Consider the following 22,170-nt stretch of genomic DNA (forward strand, 5'->3'; position numbering starts at 1 on the left):
GCCCACGTGGGGTAGGCAAATAGTGCTAATGCCCCTACGGGGCTGGGGACCCCGAGAGACAGAGAAAGGGGCTGGATCACGTGCCTACTGATGTTAACCAGAGCGGGATCAAACCCAGTAACTTGTCCTGGGTCACAGAGCGAGTCCCTAACAGAACCCAGGCGTCCTGGCTCCCAGCCCCCCACAGCCCAGCTCCAGGGAGATGTACAGCAGTCAACAAAGTGTGTGTGTGGGGGGGGGGGGGGGGGGGACCCCGGGGCTGGGAGGGAATCCCAGCTATGGGTGTCGAGGGGGTCGCTGGGAGAGGAGGCCCCTCCCCTCCGGGAGCGGAAGTAGGGCAGGCGGACGTGCTTTGTACGTCTGAGGTCACTTCCGGACCTCGGAGCGTTTCAAGATGGCGGCTTCATTGTTGAGGTGACGCCTGGGAGCGGGGGGAGCCGAGGGGAGGGGGGTAGGCTGGAGACCTGGCGAGGGGGGGGGGACTGGGGAGCGGGGCGGGCCGGAGGAGGCGGAGGCGGCCTGGGGGGACGAGGGGAGAGACCTGGTAGCGGGGCGGGGAGACCAGGGAGCGGGGCGGGGGGGCACCAGGTGGCCGGGCGGGCCGTGGGGAGGCCCGGCGGGGGGACGGCGGCCGGGCCCTGGAGAACCCCATGGCGGGCGGGCGGGCGGGCCGGTGACTGCCTGTGATGTGGCTGCGCTTTGGACAGGGTGGAAGCGTTGGAGGGCTCGGGGCAGTCCTGGGACCCTGCCCCCGGCTTCTCCCCGTCGCCTACAGCGGTGCTGCTCCCGCCTCCGGGGGTCTCCAGGGGCGCGCAGCTAGGCCAAGGCAACAGCCTGTAGCTCCCGCTGCCGGGGCGAGCCCGTGACAGTCTTGTCTTAAAAACAAGGGCAGGAAATTCTACGGTGTTAATAAGCAAAAGATCCCTAAGGTCCCTAAACAGCATCATCAGTTCCCCTCGCTCTGGTGCGGGGCATGTAGGGAGAGCTAAGCTAGACAGACATTTATGGTCACGTTGCGCTGTCTAATGGCTCTAAGCTGGCAGACGCCTGGATAGACTGACCCTGCATCTTAGAACTGTGAGTACGGGCCTGTGTCGACACAAACATTGTACAGCTTTAACTGTACTAGTTTAGCAATGTGGTGTAAACCATCCCACTGTGGACACATTTATACCTGTGTAACTTATCCCCATACGGGAAGGAGAATAACTTGTCTCTGTATAAGAGAGATGAGGTGGGTGAGATGATATCTTTCCATGGACCAGCTTTGCTGGTGAGAGAGAGAGTACGAAGAGCTCTTTTTCAGACCTCACCCACCTTGGTCCCAGGATATTAGGTAATACATCTATAATAACCCAGTATAAGACCTTTATATGAGTATAACTGCATCCCTACTAGGGATTGGACCAGTATAATTATTTTGGCCCTTTTTATTGGTCATAAATTAGGGGGAAAAAAACAAAACAAATACCCAACAGTCCCTGCAAAAGACAAGCACTTTTCTGCATTCAGATCGTCTTTAAAGGTATCACAACATAGTACTAACCAGCACAGGGTAGGTAGCTGAGCAACAGGTATATCTGTGACTGTGTTCTCATTTATTGCCACTGCTGTAGTCACGGTGTGGCAGAATTATGATGTACCTTTGCCAGTGTCATATGGAATGGGTAAGGCCCTACCAAATTCATGGTCCATTTTGATCAATTTTATGGTCATAGGATTTTAAAAATTGTAAATTTCATGAATCCAGATATTTAAATCTGAAATTTCATGGTGGTGTAACTGTAGGGGTCCTGCCCCAAAAGGGTATTGTGTGTATGTGTCCCCCCAAAAAGTTATTGGGGGGTCGTGGTATTGCCACCCTTACTTTTGCACAGCTACTGGCGGTGGTGCTGCCTTCAGAGCTGGGTGGCTGGAGAGCGGCAGCTGCTGGCTAGGAGCAGAAGTAAGGATGGCATGGTATGGTATATAGCCACTCTTACTTCTGCACTGCTGCCTTTAGAGCTGGGCCCTTGGCCAGCAGCTGCCACTCTCTGGCCACCCAGCTCTGAAGGCAGCAACACAGAAATAAGGGTGGCAATACCACAGCACCCCCCGCAACCCCCTTTTGGATTGGGACCCTCAGTTTAAGAAATGCTGGTCTTTCCCATGAAATCTGTATAGTATAGGGTAAGAGTACACAAAAGACCAGATTTCACAGTCTGTGACACGTTTTTCATGGCCGTGCATTTGGTAGGGCCCTAGGAATGGGTTTTTGATGTTCGTATTGGTTCAGGAGTTCTGGTTTCCTTTAGCAGATGAAGATTGATCTCACTGTAGTCTGTGGTTGTATCTCAATATGTTGCTGGTGAGTAAAGGACTATTGTGTCCAATTTTGGGGTCCCTGCTTTAGAAAGGCTGTTGAATATTTGGAAAAAGTTCAAAGAAGAGCTGCAAGAGTGATCTGAGTGCTGAAAAGCTTGCCTTACGGTGGAAGACTAAAGGATTTGAATCTGTTTAGTTTATTGATGAGAAGGTTGAGCATGGTCTATAACTCTTCTTCTTCGGCTATCCCTCAGTGCGAGGATGATGTCTGCTAAAAGCATTTATTGATGGGTTTTTAAGTGGCTGAGGAGCCCAATTTTTGCCCTGCAGATTTTCCCACGGAAGTGACAGGTGTAAGCTTGGAGGAGACATAGTTGTTGGCTAGTGTTGTGCCCTTTCTTTACTCCTTTGTCGCTTCTGTCTCATGAGCGCGTCTGTTCTCCTCAAAGTGGGCTATGGCTTGATGTATAGCGTGATGCCTCTGTGTTGAAGTCCTCCAGGTTGGTGGATTGATGCCTCCCTTTTTAAGGTGTACTTTCAGTATGTCCTTGAAGTGCTTCCGCTGCCCTCCACGATCCCTTCTTCCCTGGCTTAACTGAGAGAAGAGTACTTGCTTTGGGAGGCAAGTGTCAGACATACGTACACAGTGACCAGCCCAGCAGAGTTGATGTTTCATGACCTGCGCTTTTACACTGCTGATGTTGGCTGCAGAGAGAACGCTGATGTTAGTGCATCAGTCTTTCCACCTGATCCTGAGAATCCTCCTGAAGTAGTACGGCTGGAACCACTCCAGCTGCTTGAGATGTTGTTTGTAGGTTACCCTTAGAGAAGGGTGGGGATGACAACTGCCTTGTAAACCAAGATCTTGGTACCTGTTTGTAGATCCCTATCACTGAAGACTTGTTTGAGTAGTCTTCCAAAGAATATGCTAGCCCAGCGGATCCTGTATTCGATTTCTGTGTCAGTGCTATTTGTTTGGGAGAGGTGGCTGCAAAGGTATGGAAAATGGTCCACATTTTCCAGGGTTTCTCTGCTGATGGTGATTTGTGAAGTATGAAGAGTAGTTTATGCAGGCGAGGGCTGGTAGAATACCTTGGTATTGATAGAATATCCTAATATTGAGAGAGACCCCCCTCCAAGCTGTGATAGGATCTGCAAAAAGATTTAGGGTGCTTGCAAGTCGGCCTCTGTGTGTGCAAAGATGACACAATCATCTGCATACTGAATCTGTGATGCCAATTCTCGTGATCTTAAATTTTGTTTGGAGACGTGGGAGATTGTGAAGTTGGCCATCCATATGATACTCAATCCCGATTCTGTCAGGAAGGCTGTCGCAGATGAGAATCAGGATCACGGCAAGGTAAATGGAGAACAGTGTTGGAGCAGTGACACAGCCCTGCTTGACACCAGTATGATGAATGGTTCGATCTCTGAGCCGTTGCATCCCATCATAGAGTAGTTTGATGATGGAAATAAATTTCTTTGGACAACCAAACCTACACAGCACTATCCCTAGGGCATCACGATTGATAGAGTCAAAGGCCTTGGTTAGGTCGATGAATGCCATGAGCAGTTCCTGGTGTTGCTCTCTGCACTTCTCCTGAATCTGTCATGCCACGAAGATCATGTCAATTGTGCCTCAGGGTGTCCTGAAGCCACACTGATTCGAGGAAGAGTTCCTCGGCAAGAGGGAGGAGGTGGTTTAAAAGGATCCGGGCAAGGATCTGCCCTATGATGGAGAGGAGGGCAATACCTCTGTAGTTCCCAAACAAAGATTTGTCCCCTATCTTGAATATTGTAACAAGGTTGGCCTTCTTAAAGTCAGGTGGAATTTCTTCACAGGTCCAGATTTTGTCAAGGAATTGGCAAAGTTTGTGCTGGGGCATTGTTCCACTAGCTTTAAAAACCTCAGCTGGGATGCCGTCTGGGCCTGGTGATTATTTTTATCTGGATGATGGCACATTATACTTCCTTGGAAGATGGGAAACTCTCTGACTTGCCTGACATCATTGACATTCAAAAGCACTGGAATCAACTTAAAAATACTATTCACAGTGCATGTGCTGAAACCATAGGATATTCCACTCATCAGCACCGAGACTGGTTTGATAAAAACAACGAAGAAATCCTAGCATTAGTTCAACAGAAAATAAATTATTCTGTAACTGACAAAATGATTTCTCTAACCAACGAAAACATGAGGTCTATCATCTGCTCAAAGCTGAAGTCCAAAGGAGGCTACATGGCATCAAAAACAAGTGGTGGCAAGAGAAGGTTCTCTGAGATCCAGGTTTTCGTAGACCAGGATGACATGAGAAGCTTCTTTCAAACCACAAAAGCTCTATATGGGCCAAGCTCCAATGGCCCAACCCCCTTATGTTCCCAGAGTGGCTCCACTCTCCTCAAGGACAATGTAGCCATTAAACAACGCTGGAAGGAGCACTTTGAGAGCCTACTAAACTGTGACTCCACAGTCTCTGAAGACACCATTGAGTTCATTCCACAACACACAGCAATGGAATACCTTGCTGATTCCCCGTCTTCCGAAGTCTATAACTACCAGCGCAGGGAGAAGATGTTCTATTAGAGGGCTCTTTATTCTAGCGGACACACGGGCCCAGTCAGACATACAAGAGCCAGTGGCTGGAAGTTGCAAGTAGAAAAATTCAAATGGGAAATAAGGTTCATTTTTTAAAGTGAGGATAATTAGCCATTGGCACAGCTTCATAAGGGGTGTGGTAGATTCTCTATCGCTTGGTATATTTAAATCAGAATGAGAGACTGATCCTCTGGTCTACCAAGGCCACTTTGCTCCATATAAACACTTCAGAGTGCTCCCACGCTATCAGGAGACAACCAGTGGGGAATTCCCTCTGTGCTGGCTCTCTTTCCTCCACACCAGTGTGAGGTAGAGGAGGGGACTAGGGAAAGATAGAAGGTGTGGCTCTGTTACCACCAGTCCTCCATTAGAGTAAGGTTCCTGCGTGGAGAATTGAGGCCTGGATGCTTTACTAAGAGCTGTTGGATTTGATGCAGGAATTGCTGGATGATGTTCTCTGGCCTGTTATGCAAGAGCTCAGACTACATGACCGTAAAGGTCTCTTCTGGCCTTGGAATCTGTGAATATGTCAGTTATGGCTTCAGTACAGAAAGTCTGGTGGCTTGTATTGTCGGTGTCAGAACTGTTTGCGGTTCAGGCATAAGACTGTTCCCTGATCTTCTGCATGGTGGATGGGCAATGATATGGGAGGAGAGTTACCATTGGTTGTGTAATAACAGTGCCTCTTCCAATTTGAGCTTTATTTTCAATTTTCCCAGCTTCCCAATAGTTTGACTATAATGAAGTCTTAATGTCCCTGTCCCCCTACACTCCGTCTTGAGTTACTTATACACCTTTTCTCATTGGAATCAAGGTTAACAAAGGTGGTGTTTTTTTCTAGATATTTTCATACCTTTTTTGTTTTAAAAGACAGTTTTAGGCTTGGTGTGGTGTGGATGGAAAGAAACATCTTGGCTTGGGTGGAAAGCTTTCTGAGGTGTGCATAGACTCAGTTCCTGTCACAGAATCCATGGGCAGCTCTAAGTGAGCAGCAAGGGTCTGATTCGTCATTTCCTTGCACTTTGCACAGTAGATAATGTTTTCACTTCTTTTAGCCAACACTCCTATCAGTTTGATTTTTTTGGTGGCATTCTAAACTCACTGTGCAGGACTTTGAAACAACTCCACAAAATGTAGGACAATGGTAAATTGGGCCCTGGACGTGCATAGACTAAGCCCAGACATTAAAATAGAAGCAACTTGCCCATGCATGTAGTGTGACATTTGCGTTGGGTTACATGGGTGCATTTTAATGTGCTCGCCGATCACAATCTCTGCACATATGCTAATGCAAACATTAATACCCTCTTCCCCTGCTGATAAATAAATTTCTAACTAGCTTTCTGTCTGCATCCCACAAAGCTGCCAAATGCACTCCTAATTTTTTTTTCCATGGTACATATATGACCCCAATTACTGTAATATCTGAGCACTTCACAATCTTTTAATGTGTTTATCCTCACAACCCCCTGTGAGGCAGGGTAGGGTTATTATCCCCTTTATTCAGATGGGACCCGAGGCACTGAGACTGCGTGACTTGCCCAAGATCATACAAGGAGTCTGTGGCAGAGCAGGGAATCCTGAATCCCTTCTTGTTTCCTAGCCTCTGGATCCTCCTTCTTCCCCTCAGAATGCCAGATTTGTTTAGCTGTGTTCCTTGTTCAGTTTGCCTCCAGCTTCCAGAAAAATCTTCTACTGACAGAAGTTGGAGAGAGATGAGGGGAGGAATCTGGCCACCTTGGAAGCCCTCATCCTAAACGTGTGTTGTTATAGTAATTACCATAACTCCATAATGAAAGACACTGCAGAGAACTGCACTGGGAACCGAGCATGGAGCAACCCAGACAGTGCTTATCTTAATAGGGGGTGGTGAATTGATCTTGGGAGACAGGAGGTTCTGAATTGCTAATGCTGGCTCTGCCAGCTAACTCACAGTGTCACCTTGGTCAAGTCATTGAATGTGTGTTCTTTCCCTTCTTTTTTGTTTTATTTTGAATTGCAGTAGAGTCTAGGGGCCCCAGGCGTGGAGCAGGGCCCTGTTGTACAGCATCTGGCACAAACAATAAAAAGAAGGTCCCTGCATTAAAGACTAAGTAAATTGTAAAACAAGGCTGATCCTCAGAGTGCGGAGCCGTCAGCCCTGTCATTATGTGTACGCTGTCATTTTTTTGGAAAATCTCTTGTCTTCTGCCATCTGTGTAGATGGTGTCCAGGAGCCAGAGCTTCGATTGTATGTAAATGTTTATAGCTTAGTTGAGGTCAATGGAGCTATGACGCCCTGTTGAGGGTCTGGTCCCCAGGTGTTTTTGCCGCTGTATCCTCCAGATCTGCTGGGGGATGGTTAAAAATGCCAGCACTGTGTTTACGGACTGGTGTTAATGAAACAGTGGGAGATTTCCTGAGATGCTGGAGCAGACGCAGTCTGCATGCATCTGAGGGTTAATTAATGTTTGTCAGTGTGCTGTAGATGACAGTGTGGAGTGTTATACACTTAATTCTAATCATGCCACCAGGAAATGAAGTGCTGTCTTTTGTGCCTTGTCCTTGACAGTAACTTGGGAGAGAGAGCGGATGCTGTAGATTCCAACCCACATCTGCAAACTCTTGAGCTGTGGCTGGATTGGAGGCCTGGCTCTGCCCCTCTTGCTGGAGAAATGCCCTTGAATGTCAGAGTCACAATTACTGCAATTGATCTGTAGAGAATGGCTCCCACTGCTTTGGGGACCATAAAAACCTTATTTATCTCCCACCTCCAATGTTGATGTGCCTGAAATACTGTGTGCATTGGGCCATGGCATTGACCTGCCTTCTCGCTAACACTCAGAGAATAATGAATGGGCAAGGGTGAAACAATATAATGAAAAAGAGCTTTTAGGAGGAAAGCTGGTGATCTCTTTATTTCAGAGGCTTGAAGAGCTGTAGTCTGAACCAGCTCTTTTCATACTGTTTGGCAGGCACGCCTTTCTGGGACATTTACCACCCAGTCCTGATAATTGCTTCTCCTGAGAGTGAAGAATGGCCTGCATTAGCCTTGCTGTTAGTGCAGAGTACTGTTTATGCCTGTCTTATTAGCAAGGTATTACAGCTCAGTATGGTAATTACAGGGTATCATAAAGAGAGAATTCTTGGGCAGAGTCTGGAGAGTCTAACAGCTAGGCTCAGCGTTACAAGTGGTGTTTAAAATAATTCCTCATCCCCCAGATTCACTCTTAAAACATCAGGCATTACACTGTGGTCTCCTCTGCTCCTGGTTATAAAAATGCCCCTGTATTGTGTGCATTTACCCCTTTCAGTGCCTAGCTGATATTCACAGAGCTCTTTCTGTCTTCTTTTTTGCAGACATGTGGGTCAGCGCTGCCTGTGGACTCGGCTCGGCCCCAGCCTTTCTGTGCGACAGTGAGTTTTTGAGGCTTTATTGAGAGTAAAGGGATTAATTCCTTTCTCCCTAAGGGATCCCTTCTAAGACTTCACTGCCTGTGAATGTTCTACCTGCTTATTAATTCTAACCATTCAGATATCTGGCGGGTGCCATGTGTTGGCAGGGTATTTACTATGTCATTACATGATAAATATGTGGCTAGTTAAATAACCTGCAGGTGTTTCTTTTGTGAGGTAATAATTGTGTCCTGGGATAAAATAAACTCCTGGCTGGAGGCTGGGGTGTGTGTTAGTCTTGGGCCTGGCTGTCATTGAATGTGTCAATGATGAATATGTACAAACACAGTTGGATTAGAATCGTGTAACCGGAATAAAAGCAGGCTCACTTTAGAAGGCGCTTTGGGATAGCCTCTTATGGGGTCAGCATTGATCGGGATTTGCATGCAGTACAGGTGCATCAGTGACTATGTTGCATCCCTGTGCTTTGCCCGTCACTGCTGTCATTCTGTGTAAGTTGCAGTGCAGTGTACACAGTAACTTTATACCTAACAAAGGTATGATCAACAGAAACCCTCCCAGCTCCCATGCTCCATGCAAGCTGTGCAGCTGGGCTCAGTGAGGGGTGGGGGAAGCTTTTGCTTTTTGTTTTTTGTTTTTTTTTTTTTGCTAAATCGGGCTGTAAGAGTAATTGCTTAGTTATCTCAGGAACATGAAATTACAAGGTCTTTCTTTGGTACAATGTGCAATTACCGTGGCAGTAAAGAGCAGGTTGCATGGTATCAGCCTTGTATAACATGTTATCAGACAGCTAATAGTCCGACTCGGCTGTGGATGGTGCTTTTCAGGTTGGGAGAGCTAGGGAAATCAGCACTGTCTCACCATCCTAAGTTTTATTATGAAATGCTGAGAGCTGCCACTGACTATCACCTCCTGTTTTTCGAGAGATCAGTGCTGCATTACTGCAGTTGAGACCAGCAGAGGTGCTTGAGCTGGCAGCTTTTGTTAGTTTGGAACTCTCCCTCCACCCACAAGTCCACCAGGGCCCAGTTTTGTTACCCTTCCAAACACATTGCGAAGCCTATCTTTCTCCTTTTGGTTAAGGATGTTGAGGAGGGTGGGTTGACGTGGATATATTTATGGGCAGTACTTGTTAAAGTTGTAATTTTGAAGTTGTGGGCTTGGTGCCCAGACCACTGGATGGCACCTATAGATGGATTTAATAATGATTTTAATAAATAAATACTCCTCGATGAGCTGGGAATGGAGGAGATGAATTCATGTCAGAAGCCTGCTTCCCTGACATCTCCATTCTCACTCATGGCCTCACTGCATCTTCCTTGGGCTTCATGCAGACCTGATGTCATGTTTATTCTGCCCTTTAGTTCTTTTTCTAAGTGCTGATTTGCAGGGCAGCTATGAGCTGGCCCCATTTTCAGAACTGTGCCCAAGGTTCAGGTAGTTTTCCTGTTTCAGAATAAAACTGCAAAGAGCAAAAAACTGCTGAGTGGGAGGGGCATTGTGTGTGGACTGTTTGAGATGGGTGAGGTGTCTCCCTTGGGATGTACAGCTCTGCAAGGTGAAATGCCCCTCTGGTGTTGCCCTGTGGACCTGGAACAGCCCTGCTCAGACAGTGATGTTCCGTGGGCACAGGGTAAATCTGAGTCACTTAATTCTGTTGCTCTTCCTTTTACTCCTCTGACTTCCTGCCTCTCCTTTTGTTCCAGCGTGGTCCCCATGGGAACAACAGCAAAGGAGGAGATGGCTCAATTTTGGGATAAAAACACCCAGTCGAAGCGTCCCATGTCCCCTCATATCACCATCTACAAGTAAGAACTCCAGAGGCGTCTGCATCTCTGTGGGGTTACATCCCAGAGTCTGGCAAAGGACTTAACCCTCTGCATCCTCCCCTTCATGTGGAAAGAACTCTGTATGTTCCCTTTAGTTGTCCAGGAGCACCTGCTTTGTGGTTAAGGCAGAGAAGTGGGAGACCTGGGTTGTATTTCTAGCTCTGTCATAGACATTCTGAGACCTTGAGCGACAGAGTGTTACTTTCCCACCTGTGACAGTTTCTTCATCTCTGCAATGGCAGTAATGAAACTGACCCACCTCAAGGGGTTGTGAGCCCTAGTTAATGTCTTCAGAGCCCTCTAACATCCTTGATAGAGCGGTTCAAAGGATTATTTCCCCCAAAAACCTGAGTCCAAAGGGTGTTAGGGTGACCTGAGGCACAGGAAGGGGATCATGTGAGGCCACCAGAGCACACCACCTCAGTGTCTCTGCATTGGGCTGTTCCCATGATCTGATTCTCTTGTGGTGAATTTCCTGTTGTGTTGGGATTTTTCTCATTTCTGTGAATGTGTCTGGGAGCCTGAATCCTGTCCTTCCCCTCTGAATTGGCAGCAGCATTGCACTCTCCCCCCATCCTCCCTCCCTTTAAGCCCTCCCAGCAAACATGGGCTTTCTCCCTCCCAGGATTCCTGCCAGTGGGGTTTGTCATTCCTGAGCCACCCCTGCAAATTCCCCGCCTATTTTCCTTTTGGCTAGATTCCTTGAATAATTCTGAGTGCAGAAATACACAGCCAGAAGCACAGAGCGGTCTGGGAATAGATTGGTCATGCCTCTGCCTCTGCGCCCCTTCTCAACAAGTTTATGTGAGTTCCCAGTTTGTCTGGAAGGCTTCCAGCCTGTCCTTCACCCTCACATTACCTCAGGCTTCTCTCTAGAGTATCTCACCTCTAGCATGCTTCAGACACCCCAGATGTGCTGTTTGCATATCACCCACACTCCATGAGTGGCTCCTCTTTCTGACAAGATCTGTTGTTTTGCAGGTGGTCTCTGCCCATGATGATGTCCATCGGCCACCGTGGCACTGGTGTTGCAATGAGTGCAGGTGTGTGATTCTTTGCCTCGGGTACCTTCGGGAGTAGACGGGCCTTGGTCAGCATCAGTATAGAGAGCTTCCATTTGCAATCACTAATCCTGAGACAACTTCACTTTAATTCTGTTGATTACCTCGTCTCTCCTTGCCCTCAAGGCAAGGAGTTGGAGTGTCTCTGCTGTAGTTGCCACAGCTGGGCTCTGTAATGGGCTGTACTGACTGCACAAATAAATAGCTATTGCTCCTAATCTCATTCTTTTCCTTCTGCAAGCTGTGTCTTGCCACATACACTAGTAGAGCCCTGCGTGGATACACAATTTATATCCATGGTTACAAAGTGGATATCCGTGGAGCTGCAGGGCTCTAGTGACAATGAGCGAGACCAGCAGGGCCATAGCCAGTGAGTGGGCCAGGAACTGCAGTAGCGAAAGCAGCAGCATGTTGGGCCACTGCTCCCAGGAGCCAGTACCCAGCCAGGGCAGCTCCTCTGGTGTGGCTGTACCGCCTCCATCCCTGATCATTGGGGTGGGCACCAGGCTCACTGGCAGCTGTCCCTGGTCATGATAGGGGCTTGCACGCTCCTGTCCCGTCCATGCAGCAGTGTGTGTCTCCTGTCTGGGAGCGTGCTAGCCATTTGCACACACTAGTGGGACGAGGGATAGCTGCTGGTGAGCAGTGGGCAGGGCTGGGTGGTACAGTCTCCTCCTCGGAGCTGCCCAGGCTGGGCGCTGGCTCCTGCAAGTGGTGGCCCGACATGCTGCTGCTTTCGCCACTGTGGTTCAGGGCCTGGTCACTGGCCCTGAAGCACCTCTGATATCCACTTTATATCCTCAGATATAAATTGTGTATCCGTGCAGGGCTCTATATATTAGTATCCAGACTCCTGTACCTTGTCAGACCTGGTGCCCTGCACATGTGTGCCATATGTAAGTGGTACCCTTCCTGGGAAAGTCAAGGAGGCAGCATTTTCTATTGGTTAGAGCATGGGAGACTTGGAGTCAGAAAACCTGCATTCTGGTCTGAAATCTGCCACTGCCTTGCTTGAGCAAGTCATTTACCCTCCCAGGGCCTCATTTTTGTCTGCCGGGGACTGGCTCTCACATGGGGTGCATTAGTATAAATGCAAAGTGGGGTTCGCTTTTGCTTTGCCTTGGCTTCCCGTTAAAGGGCTACTGCCCAAAGCAAGAACCCCAGTGTGGGGAAGCCACTCATCAGGTATGAATTGAAAGAGCAAGTTCAGATTCAATTGGGTTTTCTAAGCTTTCTGCAGGTATTTATTATTTGTATTACTGTAGTGCTTAGGAGCCTTCGTCATGGATCAAGATCCCATTGGTGTAGGTCTTATACAGACACAACTGCTGCCTTCCCAATTAGGGCCCCCTACAGAGACACTGATAGTGCACCCTAGGTGGGGGAGTAGGTGGCACCAGAATTGGGGCCGCTAAACCATGTCCAAACAGATAATTTGATCTTGTACCATTTAACCAAAACACTAATGTTGAAACCTTAGTCTTTCTGACCCTCATTCTCCTGTGGCCCTTCCTTTTTCCCTGGCTGTGTAAAGCATCTGGCTCTTTAAAGTGTTTGTGCTACTGCTCAGCCTGCAGGGAAGAGGTGGAGCTGTGTTTGTAGGGGGAGGGCTGCAAGGGTGTCTGAGCAAAAGGAGCTTCACCCTTAGAGTTCTTTCTCCCGGGACCCGAGAGCGAGGCAGCAATACAGGTGGGAACAGGCGCTGAGGCCAAGGCCTATGTTTTCCGAACTGGACGTTCCCTTTAGATGCCTGATTTCCAACACCTGGAAAGCTGTGAGGACCTGCAACCACAGTTGAAGTCAATGGGAGCTGTGGGTGCTCAGCACCTCTAAGGATTTGGCCCCAGGGGTTGGAAGTTGAGCGCCCAAAGGGAGAGGCCACTTGAAAATGTAGCCATAGGCACGCTCGTAAATGTGGGCCCAAGTGACAAGAGCCAGTGCAGAGCTATGGCTGGAACTCTGCTCTCCTGTGCTCCAGCTGCAGGGGGTTTGTCTACACGGCCCACGGCAGCGAGTCTCGGAGCTCAGGTCAACAGACTTAGGTTTGTGGGGCTTGGACTACCGTGCTAAAAAGAGCTATGTAGACGCTGCAGCTCAGACTCTGAAGCCTAGGGAGGGGGGTGGGTTTTAGAGCCTGTGCTGCAAGGTCTACACAGCTTTTTTTAGTGCGATAGCCCAAGTCTGTCGACCTGGACTCTGAGACTTGCTGTTGCTCTCTGTGTAGACGTACTCTAACGGTCAAGGTGTTTGGGGGCAGTGCTGACTTGCAGGGTATTTTCAGAGCAGGAACACAACTTCTGCATAAGAAGCAGGATACATAACGGCCATACTGGGTCAGACCAAAGGTCCATCAAGCCCAGTATCCTGTCTTCCGACAGTGGCCAATGCCAGGTGCCGCCGAGAGAATGAACAGACAGGTAATCATCAGGTGTTCCATCCCGTCGCCCATTCCCTGCTTCTGGCAAACAGAGGCTAGGGACACTATCCCTGCCCATCCTCCAGGAACTTGTCTAGTTCTTTTTTGAACCCTGTTACAACAGTGGATTGTAGGGAAACCCATGGCTAAGAGGTTTGCATGAGCCCCTGCAGCCCCCCACTTGTGACTTCGTACCAAATTTAACTCAGGTCTTTGTGGTGTGCTGCTGTTGGAGCAAAATGATCAGGAAGGAAAGGGAGAGAGTGAGGGGCTGCTAAGAATAACTTCACCAGCCCTCCCCCTCCATCAACTCCTAAAGCTGGCCCTGGATTGTGGGGAATGTCTTTGGGGAGAGATGACCCCCCCCCCAGCACTCCTCCGCCCCCCCCCCCCCCCAAAAAAACAAAAACAAACACACACTTACTTGCTTTCCACAAGATGGGTGGAATCTGAAATGAAATCCACAGCAAAGCTTGTGTCTCAGGACCAGAAAACTTCTGTTTCTGCCGGTGGGGGAATTTAACTAAAGATTGGATAAAAATGGCACTAGAAACCTTGGTGCTGTTTCCAGATGGACTCATTACACAGAGGTGCTTGTTGAAGGGGGTCTAGTGTAGGTTGGGCCTCAAGGCTTGAACTGACCATGTGATCCCTGCCTCCCTCTTGGCTTTCACTCAGTTAATTGCTAATTTCACCCAGAATTGCTAATCTGTGCAGCTAGGCATTGTCACAAAAAGCTGAAGGTCCAGCCAGGTGCCAAACGTCAGCAGCATGAGCCGCAGAGTCTGAATTCGGTTACAGAAATGAACTCCAGTGAGCCCAGCAGTGTTTAACCCGACGTGAGTGCTTGCTGCAGATCACTCTGTTACGTCAGCACAATTTATCTCCTTGCTGGATCTTGTGAGCCCAGCGGGTTTATTCCCTAATGCCCCTTGAGTTAGCCCATGTGCCCTTCTCCGTAATAGCATACCAGGAGGAGTGACACCCATTGTGCCAGGCAGAGAGGTAGTTTGTCAACATGGTCCAAGCCTTGCGGTCCTGTTGGTCATTCTCCTCAGCCCAAAGCTACTCCTTCCCCAGAGGGCTGGGAAATGCCTGCCCTTCTGTGTGGGGCGCTTGGCCAGTAGCTAGTGTGCTTTCGAACCCGCTAGTTGTTGTTCAAGCTCACAAAGTTGCCATTGCCTGTAAAAGAGGATTTATTACTCACTTACAAAATGAGCCCTTTGTTGACCTCTGCCATGGGAACAGCAAGAGGCCTCCTCCCCAGGCCTTTAGAATCCAAAGGGTAACCCCACACTGGCTGCACTGTCTCACCAGACAGCTGTGCAGCCAACAAAATGGAACAGAGCAGGGAGCTCTGCTTTCACCGGCCAGGCCAGCAATTACATGAGCACTTGATTCCTGCACTTTCTCAAGGCAAACACAGATGCCATTGAAACCACGAGTGGCTGAGCTGGGAAGCAGCTAGTTGGCGTGGAGGCGCTGGCACCACTGCAGATAGAGCTGCTTACGCCCGCGTACCAGAGGAGAGCAATCGGGCTCCACTGAACGCAGGGTTAATCACGGCTTGGCTAGCTCTTCTTTCTTTGATCACTCCCATTCTTTTGGCAGCACCATCTGTAAAAAGCCTCTTGGCCTAGAAATGACAGAGAAGCTGCCACCACTTCTCCAGCTAGCGTGCTCACTTATGTCAAGCCGTCTCTTTGTGTGCCAGCCTCTTCACATGCCATTGGGCTGCTGGGCTTGGCTCCTGCCAAACTGTCTGTTTGGGTAGTGATTGGCGAGGATATTTTTGTCCTGCTATTCTGGACTCTCGAGGACTTTCTGGTGGAGCTCCTCTCTTACATTTCAGACATTGAGGGGATCCTCTGAAACTTGCATTCCCAGGTAGTTCGGCTTATGCACTAAGGCCCTGATTCTGCAAATGCTTGAGCGTGTGTCACTGTACTCTCAGGAATAGTCACTGGGGGCTACTCGCATGAGTCTAGTTACTCCCATACTTCAGTGTTGGCTGGACTGGGGCCAACAGTAAGGTACTTAATAGCCTTATTGACTTCAGGGGGTAACACTGTGGTAACAAAGTGACCTCACACCTTCTATTCTGTTGCTATTTGTTTATTTAGCCAAGCTGAGACTGGAATTGTTCTTAAAGGCATAAGTGTGTCAGAGCAAAAAGTGACCTCTCCTGCACTAATCACCTAAAAGTAACTCTCCTTTTAGCTCCTCACTATGACATGCAGAATTGAAGGCCGCTCCCTGTGGGAGCTGTGCTGTACTGATACAGAGGAACCAGGAGAGTGGGAGAAGAAGTTGGCTCATTTTGTTTGCATTGGCTTTTCAGGACCCGGGAGTAGGAACCCCTGGCTCCCAGCTGGGGAGTACTGATTATCTTGCAGGGCTCTCTCTTTCCTGGTGAGTAAGCTGCTGGCTAACATTGGAAGCTGGTTTGACTTGTGGGTTCTTTCTTTTCCAGGGGTGTCTCTCTTTGGTCTGGCTGCCTTGATTCTCCCAGAACAGTTCCCCTATTACCTGGCATTTGTGAAGTCGCTCAGTCTGGGGCCTGCTCTTATCTACTCTGCTAAGTTTGCTTTGGCTTTCCCCCTCACCTACCACACCTGGAACGGAATCCGACACCTTGTGAGTAGCCTTGATGGAGCTGCATGTATGTGTCTGTCTAAGGTGCAGGGAGTTGGGTGGGCATCTGGAGTAATACTTTCAGAAGTTCCTAAGTCCCATTTTCCAACATGACTTGTCACTTTGGCACTTCTGAAAGTGTAACCTCTTGTTTAATATCCCCAGCTTGTAATGTCATCGTCCTGTGACGATGTGAGACCTTCCAAAATGACTGTTTTTCAGTGTTAATATCCGCTCACAATAGCCATGTTATGTTATATATTAATATTATATTACATCTGTCTGTGATCTACTATAGTCCCTTTATAGAAACCAGCCCTTAATATTTGCCCTGGGCTGAAACTTGGGAGACAGCATCTCAGTGTAGGATTTAAAAACAGCTGAAGAGAATATTGGCTCCCCAATGTGGGAACAAGATGTGCTGCTTTTGCTGCAGATAACAATTGTCTTCTGTTTCTGTAACTTCAAATACATTTAGTGTTACAAAATCTAAATTGCAGAGGCAGCTGGCTCAGTGTGTGACCTGATCCCATCTGCTTTAGGGGAGGTGTGGCTCAGGGGTGCTGCACTTCAGACATGGGTTTGTGCTGCACACGTTGGGTGCCCACTGTGTTCTCGTCTCGGTGGCATAAGCATTGCTTCTCTAATAACGTATCGATCCCCGGAGTTTGTATCTTGCTTCTGGTATTACCAGATGCTTATGATGAAAGAAACCCATCATGCACCTGGCAGAGCTGTCCCTGAGGAGTTAGGTGAGGGGACTTTGTAAATCCCTCAGCTGGGGAGACTGGTTGACCCTGGTATGGCTGGCACTGCTGCAAACATTGTTCATTTTGCAGCCCGCCAAGAATTCCAGATCAGATCTGCAAACATGAGGCCTGGCCCAGGGCTCCAGCATTGATCCAGCTGGCTGAGCCCCATTTGCTCACGGAGTTGCTGTCAAGCAAATAGAAAAAGTCTTAACAGTCCTCTCATTAGGGCCTTGTGAGTCAAATGCGGGTTGAAAGACTGTAACTGCGTATTTACATTAAAAAGGCAACGAAACTGCCTCCAAATCTACGTTAAAATAACCAGCAGTGCTGACAGCTGGCCAGGCGGATGGCTGCATCGCAGAAATGTGGGGCAGGGAACGGTTAATGATTACATTGTTAGGTGTTTCATTTCCTTGAATAAACTGCAGTGCTGTGGTGATGGTGGGGTGTGTGTGCGTGTGCATGCACTCCGGTCGCTCCACTGCTGGAGAGCTGGTTACTGTTGTGTCTAGACCTAAATTTAGTTAGGTCTCCAAAATCAGACCTATTATCACATCACTAGCCACGTAAACCAAAGGCACTGCCAGCTTAGGCTGAAATTCCCAGCTCTTTCCTCCCTTAACTTAGACTTTTAGTGCACTGGTACATCTTCTGATCACCTGATAGCACCTGTATGTGACACGGAGCAGTCCTACGTTGGCCAGGGCTAGCAGCAGACTGAATGACCAACTAGGTCCATGTCTGACACCGTGGTGATTGACTCACACTCCATATACAGAGACAGTCGGAGAGAAATTCAGACAGTGAGGAAAATGACTCCTGAATGCTGCGTTCCCTGTCTTTGAGGGGACGGGGCTGGGTTAGGAGCACTGGTAAGATTCCCCACTGGAGAAGGGGAGATGCCTCCTGTGACTGATGTTTGGCTCTCCTGTGGAGCTCCTTGGCGTAATACTGAGTGGGATCTGTAAGTTCCCATGTACAGAGGGAGAGCTGAGGCACAGAGCGACTGTTACATCCAGTGTTATCTGGAGTGTGGACTTACTATGGGTGCCCACTCTGAGACATCTGGGGCCTGATTTTTCCAGTGGTGTCTCCATTAGATTTGTGAGGCAGCCTCTGCTCTAAACAAACTTTTGAAAACCAGGACATTGTCTCAGGTTGCTCACCCAGCACCAGTGGATGCTTAGAAAGTTTAGGCCTAAGTAACTGGCACAAAGTCATACAGGTAGTCAGTGGCAGAACTGGGAACAGACAAGACTGTCTGCCTTGTCTGTTGCTGCCTGCCACCTCAGTGCATTACTGATGGCTAAGGCTAAGTTTTAGTCAGGGGTATTTTAAAGTCATGGACAGGTCATGGGCAGTAAACAAAAATTCACAGCCCGTGATCTGTCCATGACTTTTACTAAAAATACCCATGACTAAAACTTGGATGGGGAGGGGGCTGCCTGGGGGCCCAGCAGGTGCTGGGGGAGTGCGGGTGGCACTGCGTGGCCCAGGACACCTGCTGGTGGAGGGGGGAAGGAGAATTGGTGGGGCTGGCAGGCTCCCTACCTGGTTCTGTGCCCCCCGCTCCCCCCAAGCTCAGCTGCTAAGCGGAGGCATGGCCAGGCAGCCTGTGTGCTACCTCTGCCGCCCCCGCAGCTCCCATTGGCCATGGTTCCCAGCCAATGGGAACGGCAAAACCAGTGCTCTGGGTGGAGGCTGCGTGCAGAGCTGCCTGGCCACACCTTCGCCTAGCAGCTGAGCAAGGGGGATGTCGCTGCTTCTGGGGAGCTCCCCAGGTAAGTGCCACCAGAGCCTGTCCCGTACCTCAACCCCCTGCCCTGTCCCACACCCAAACTCTTCTGCTGCTGCAGGGGGGCGGTGGCCCGAGACTGCCCCAGCAGCAGCTGGTGTGACTGGCACAGGGGCTGCCTGAGCTGCCCCATAGCCAGGTGAACTGGCCGCTGCAGAAGTCACGAAGGTCATGGAAAGTCACGGAATCCGTGACCTCTGTGACAAACTCGCAGCCTTACTGATAGTCAGAAACCAGATGGAACCAGCTTCGCTGGGACAGGGTTTGTCGTTCGTGTGATGAACGGGAGTCACGGTAGCTAATTCCACAGGGCATTATCAAAGATTGTTCATTTCTATTGGGTCATCTAGGCCATTCCCAGGATGATCCCTGGCATCAGCATCTCTAGTGCTCTGTCCAATCTAAGTGCTGGGGCTCACACTGCCCCTGCACGCAGCCTGCACCCCTCACCCTAGAGACTCCTACAGAACTTGTGATAGGTCCCCTGGCCCCTTCCTCACTTGGGCAGTTCTCGGCACTCCCTCCCATTTGCAGTCAGGTGCTCAGAACACACTACTCCAAGAGGGATCTCAACAGCTCCATAGCCAGAGGGGCTGTTCCCTTCTCTGGCTTGTTCTTTGCCTATTTTCTGCAAAGCACTGATGGCTCTGGAGGCCTGGCGTGCCTGGGGTTCAGTTGCAGACTGTGCGAGTGCTCCAGTGGGACGCCCTGATTCCTTACTGAGTGTGTCTCTGTTCTCTTTGTCTCTAGATGTGGGACATGGGAAAAGGATTTAAGATTCCCCAAGTCTACCAGTCTGGAGTCCTGGTCCTGGTCTTGACCCTACTTTCCTCCGCTGGACTCGCAGCCATGTGAAGGCACCTCCCTTCTCCTACAAGGATTTGATTCATCTGGTGATCTGGTCCAGACAGAGCTCTGTGTGTGTGTGTGTGTGTGTGTGGTGGGGGGGGAGGGCAGGAGGGACTAGACTCCTAGATAACTAAATTGTTAGGGCAAGATGGTGCTTTCCGCTCTTTGTAAAGCATGTGACTGATCAGAGTTTGCTTATTACTAGCCCTGAGTGATGTGCTGTCTCCAGCTATCCTAGCCCAGCGAGATCCCAGAACATCCTTCCAGAATGCCACGGGCAGGAGTCCCAGTCCAGGATGTTCAAGACTCTAGGTAGTCACAAGCAGCTGGTAACTGACAGCTGATTAGCAGTTGATTCTTATCCACCTAGAGCATGCTCAGAGGAGCTGCCTTCCTTAATTCATTGCTGTTCTTTCAAATTAACTCTGGTTCACTTGCTTTCTGCTCTGCCCTGAAGCTTGAGACAATACTGGCACTGTGTGCCCCCTCACTGGGCCTGAGCGGGGTTGGGGGAGGAGAGGCGAGTGCCTCTAGCCTAGCGTCTGTGTGTAGGCTCATGTAAAAGACAACTGTCCCCATTGATGCTGGCGCTGGTTCTAGGGCAAGCACAGACTGAGCCGCCGACGCCAGTAAGGGGAATATGGAATTTGGTGCTGTCCTGGGTAAAATGCCTAACTGCTGGAATCTGGCTTTCTGCTGCAGTCAGCATCCTGTGGGCTTTACAGTGGGGAGAGGGGCAGCCTGTAGCGGGCCCAGTGCTTGGGGGCTGGGCATATTGAGTTCAAAGCACTCTGTGCAGCAGCTCACAACTCTTCCAGCAGATCAAGGATAAGCACCCGTATATTTTTGGAGTCTTCAATCAAATCTGTATTTTTTTTTTTCCTTCTGAAAATAAATCTGTTCTTTGAACCTTTTGGATGACTGCCAATGCCACGGTCTCCCCCTCACTGTGCACTGTCACTCCGTCCCGTGTGTTTGTAACAGACCCACCCTCCCCAGTAAAGCGGACTTTGCTCTTTCACACCGCACGCTGGCAGCTGAGTTATTGTTACAGATTTTCAAATGAGCTGCCACTTTGGCTTTTCGATACTCTAATGAAACATCCGAAATCTGAACAGAGACACATGGAGAATTTACCCTGAGTGGATGGAGAATGTCGTGTTCTCTTCAGGGAAGCAGCGCAGAGGTGTGTGGTGTGACATGGGAGTCGGGGTCCTCTGATCTCATGTTATGGAGCCCATAGTGACTGGCTACCCTTTGGGTATGCAGTTGAGAAGCCTGACTCTGGGCCTGCACCCCATGGTCATTTACACAGATGTGAAATGCTCCCGGCTCAGTGTGGTGGCATTTCAAACCCAGCCCGTGCTCGCTTTGTGCTAGTGCCCCAGGTGCAGGCTGCTGGAGAGTGCTGCTAAAACCCAATGTGCTCCAGTAGTTGCGTTTACACTTGGAGCCTCTGTTCTGTTCTGCTCTGCCAAGTGACTGTAAAAATGGCTCCTTCCTATTCAGGGGCTCTGCCTCCTCTATGGAGCTGTTGACTCTGTCTGCAGGAGGGGTTTTCCTCCCCCTCCTGTTGATGCTGTGGAGCCAGCATGGACTGCCCTGAAACATGAATTCCGCTGTCTCCAAAATGGCTCCAGGGCCAGCAATAGCAGCACAAGGTTCCTCCCACACAATGCTTCAGCTCTGGGTGCTTTGGTGTCCAATGCCTAGTGAGGGTTTGGCCTCAGAGTAACAGTGAGGTTATAACTCCCCTGACAGCTCTAGGCCCTTGTGTGCACTACCTGCGGATGCATTTACCACTGGGTTGTCATGGGGTTAAGATGCATGAGGCTATAACCACTCTAGCCAGTGCTGGTGGCAGAGCAGTGTGGGGGAAGTGCCCTATAACTGTCAGTGAAGGTGCAGACCCAGAGAGGCAGTGGTGCATGGGCGCCTCTCCCAGAGGAGGCAGAGAGATAATCCTCCTTCCCTTCCAATGTCATGGAGCCAGCTAACAGCGCTGCCTTTTGGTGGCTACCAGCTTTAGTCTTTCACTGGTCCCCCAAGTGGGCCAGGTGGGTAGTGACTGAACAGAAGCATGGGCTGATCTGGAGGCCCCAGTGGTAAGGTCAGGGCCTGGTGCAAGTGGTGACCATGGACAGAGGAGAGTGTGCTTAAAGTGCCCTGAAAAGCATTTGTACAAGATGGGGTGTAGGCACCGTGTCTGTGCTGGATCGGGGGCCTGGCAGGGGCTGAAAGGGTTTTTTGCTTTTAGAAATATTAGCAGCGTCCAGTTTGCTTGTCCTGGTTTTGGTGGGGGATGTCTGTCCGGGGGTCTCAGGATATCTATGAAGGGAGCACTAGTTAAAAGGGAAGGGGTAGAGTCTTTGGCAAAGACTTCCTTTATCCAAAAGGTTAGTCACTGACATTAGATTCATAAATTCCAAGACCAGAAGGGACCACTGCAATCATCTTGTCTGACCCCTTGGATAAAGGGGAGGAATGCCTCAAAATAATGAATAGAGCAGAGCTTTTAGAAAATTGGCCACGGGG

General features: G+C 49.5%; 1 protein-coding gene across 1 annotated transcript; it reads left to right on the top strand.

The window, feature by feature from the left end:
- Window positions 1–360: 360 nt before the first annotated feature.
- Window positions 361–20,549, top strand: SDHC (succinate dehydrogenase complex subunit C). The gene is made up of 6 exons (XM_054010543.1): window positions 361–414; window positions 8,243–8,299; window positions 10,006–10,107; window positions 11,110–11,171; window positions 16,079–16,242; window positions 19,537–20,549. Exons 1-6 carry the CDS (start codon window positions 395–397, stop codon window positions 19,639–19,641), a joined length of 510 nt encoding a protein of 169 aa, XP_053866518.1. The 5' UTR covers window positions 361–394; the 3' UTR covers window positions 19,642–20,549.
- Window positions 20,550–22,170: the final 1,621 nt, after the last annotated feature.

Source organism: Malaclemys terrapin, chromosome 21, assembly GCF_027887155.1.
Source record: "Malaclemys terrapin pileata isolate rMalTer1 chromosome 21, rMalTer1.hap1, whole genome shotgun sequence".
NCBI lineage: Eukaryota > Metazoa > Chordata > Testudines > Emydidae > Malaclemys > Malaclemys terrapin.